The sequence below is a fragment of the Coregonus lavaretus genome, assembly GCF_964263955.1.
Source record: "Coregonus lavaretus genome assembly, chromosome: 24".
NCBI lineage: Eukaryota > Metazoa > Chordata > Actinopteri > Salmoniformes > Salmonidae > Coregonus > Coregonus lavaretus.
Window position 1 is genome coordinate 9,499,666 of NC_140011.1, and position 2,024 is coordinate 9,501,689.

General features: G+C 46.3%; 1 protein-coding gene across 1 annotated transcript in view; it reads right to left on the bottom strand.

The window, feature by feature from the left end:
- LOC311099389 (collagen alpha-1(V) chain-like) overlaps window positions 1-2,024 on the bottom strand; it is a 140,575-nt gene that overhangs the window by 15,099 nt on the left and 123,452 nt on the right. The window contains 6 exon segments of the mRNA XM_084140090.1: window positions 582-635; window positions 831-884; window positions 1,098-1,313; window positions 1,507-1,560; window positions 1,708-1,761; window positions 1,974-2,024. Of these exon segments, the coding sequence (XP_083996216.1) occupies window positions 582-635; window positions 831-884; window positions 1,098-1,313; window positions 1,507-1,560; window positions 1,708-1,761; window positions 1,974-2,024 (483 nt within the window).

Sequence of the window (2,024 nt, forward strand, 5' to 3'; positions counted from 1 at the left end):
CTGGAATCCCCACCGGCTAGGTACAAGGTCGTCAAGGTTCTCATTAGCAGCTTTGAGATACAATACAGTTTGTGATATTTAGCCATGCATGCAACAGGTATTGATGTCAATATTTCATAGTAATTGTCACGGTTTCGGCCGAGACTGCTCCTCCTCCTGGTTCGGGCAGGCTTCGGCGTTCGCCGTCCCCGGAGTACTAGCTGCCACCGTTGAATGTTTCATGGTGTGATTGCTTTGGTCTGTCTTGTACACCTGTGTCTGTTTGTGTTCTGATTACGTGTCCTATAAGTTCCCTGTTTGGCATTGGTTAGATTGTGTGTTGTTGTCTGCCTGTATTTTCGGAGCTGCGTTTTGACGCTCTGTTTGTTTGTTTAGTGTTTACGCATGTTACGTATTCACTCGCCTCTGTTTGTTTTCGAGGCCGTGTATTGTAATTTAGCACTTTTGACTAGTAAAGTCTGTTGGACGAAGCCTCTGTGTCCTGCGCCTGACTCCTCCACCACATCCACATCGGTTCTACTGACAGTAATATGTAAAGTATACTACATGTGGTCAATAATCTGATGAAACAGGGGGCTCACCTTTTCACCCTTAATACCAGAGTTTCCCTTCAACCCGGGTAATCCTGGAGGACCCTGTGAGGGAGAGAGGAGTAGAGAGAGAGATGGAAATAATATGGGAGAGGGGTAGAGAGGGATGGAAGAAAGAAGAGTAGAGAGGGAGGACATATAATATTACACGTATTACCCAAAAAGACAAGGTACTGTGAATCCTGTAACATCAAATAACCCAGGGTTAGTGGTCAGGGGACAGAGGTTAGTTGTCCTCACCATGGGTCCAGGGGGTCCGTCAGGGCCTGAAGAACCTGGAAGGCCTTGTTCCCCCTGCATGGAAACATTCAGAGAGTCAATGCTTTAACTCACTGATCTTCACATACAATATTGGTATTATGCCCTTATGCCCATAGCGTGTGGTTTAGCAATGGCTTTTGTAGATCAGTCACTATGCTAATCTATGTGTGTTGTGGACATCCACAGTTACTGCCCCTAGTAACTGTAATGGCTATGACACAAAATATGAAACAATGTTGTACTTACAACTGGGCCGGGGATACCTCTGAGACCTTCAGAACCTTGCTTGCCAGGTGCTCCCTGAGGACCAACTGGGCCTGTCTTTCCCTGTGGGCCCTCCAGACCAGACTCTCCCTTGGCTCCCTTCTCTCCTTGCCTGCCCTCAGGTCCAACTGTTCCATGGGGGCCTCTCTTTCCTGGTGGGCCAGAAGGTCCAGACTCTCCGGTGGGTCCAGGGGAACCCTAGGAGGCGAGAAAGGTTAACATTACATGATGAGAGCAAAAGAGACACTGAAGGAATGAGCGACGCAGTGCTAAAAGCTCTTGTACTGTACTTGTATGTTTACTGTAGTTGCCTTCAGATATGAGAAATGTTGAGTTTGTTAATGCTTGTTTGTCGTTAGACAGGTGTAATAATGCGTTAGGTGAGACTCACAGGTTGACCAGCCTCTCCGTCGTCTCCCTTGTCACCAGGAGGACCGTCTAAACCCTGGGAGGAGAAAGAGAGACATCATAAATGTTGCGTAACATTGGATGGATAGAGCACAGTTTGGGATTTTTTTTATTTCAACTGGTACCAAAGTAATACAGTAACTGAATGTCAAAACAATATCATTGTAACATTTCAGTTACTTACAGCCTGTCCGATCTCGCCAGGGGGACCAGGATCACCAGGGAAACCACTTGGACCCTGGAAATGAAATCAAACAAAATGCTCAGTATCTAGAATGACTCTAGGGATAATTTATTAATACATAAAGAGAATACCTCTTACTTTGCCTTCCAGTGACAACTCATTACAAATCCATAACATCCATTGGAATACATTCACATGGCAGTAACAGGACTCAACTGCAATATGTGTAACATGTGACTCTATAGTGACGGGTAACCAGGACTTACAGGACTTCCTTTAGGACCGTCGTCTCCAGGGGGACCTTTAGGGCCGGGGGG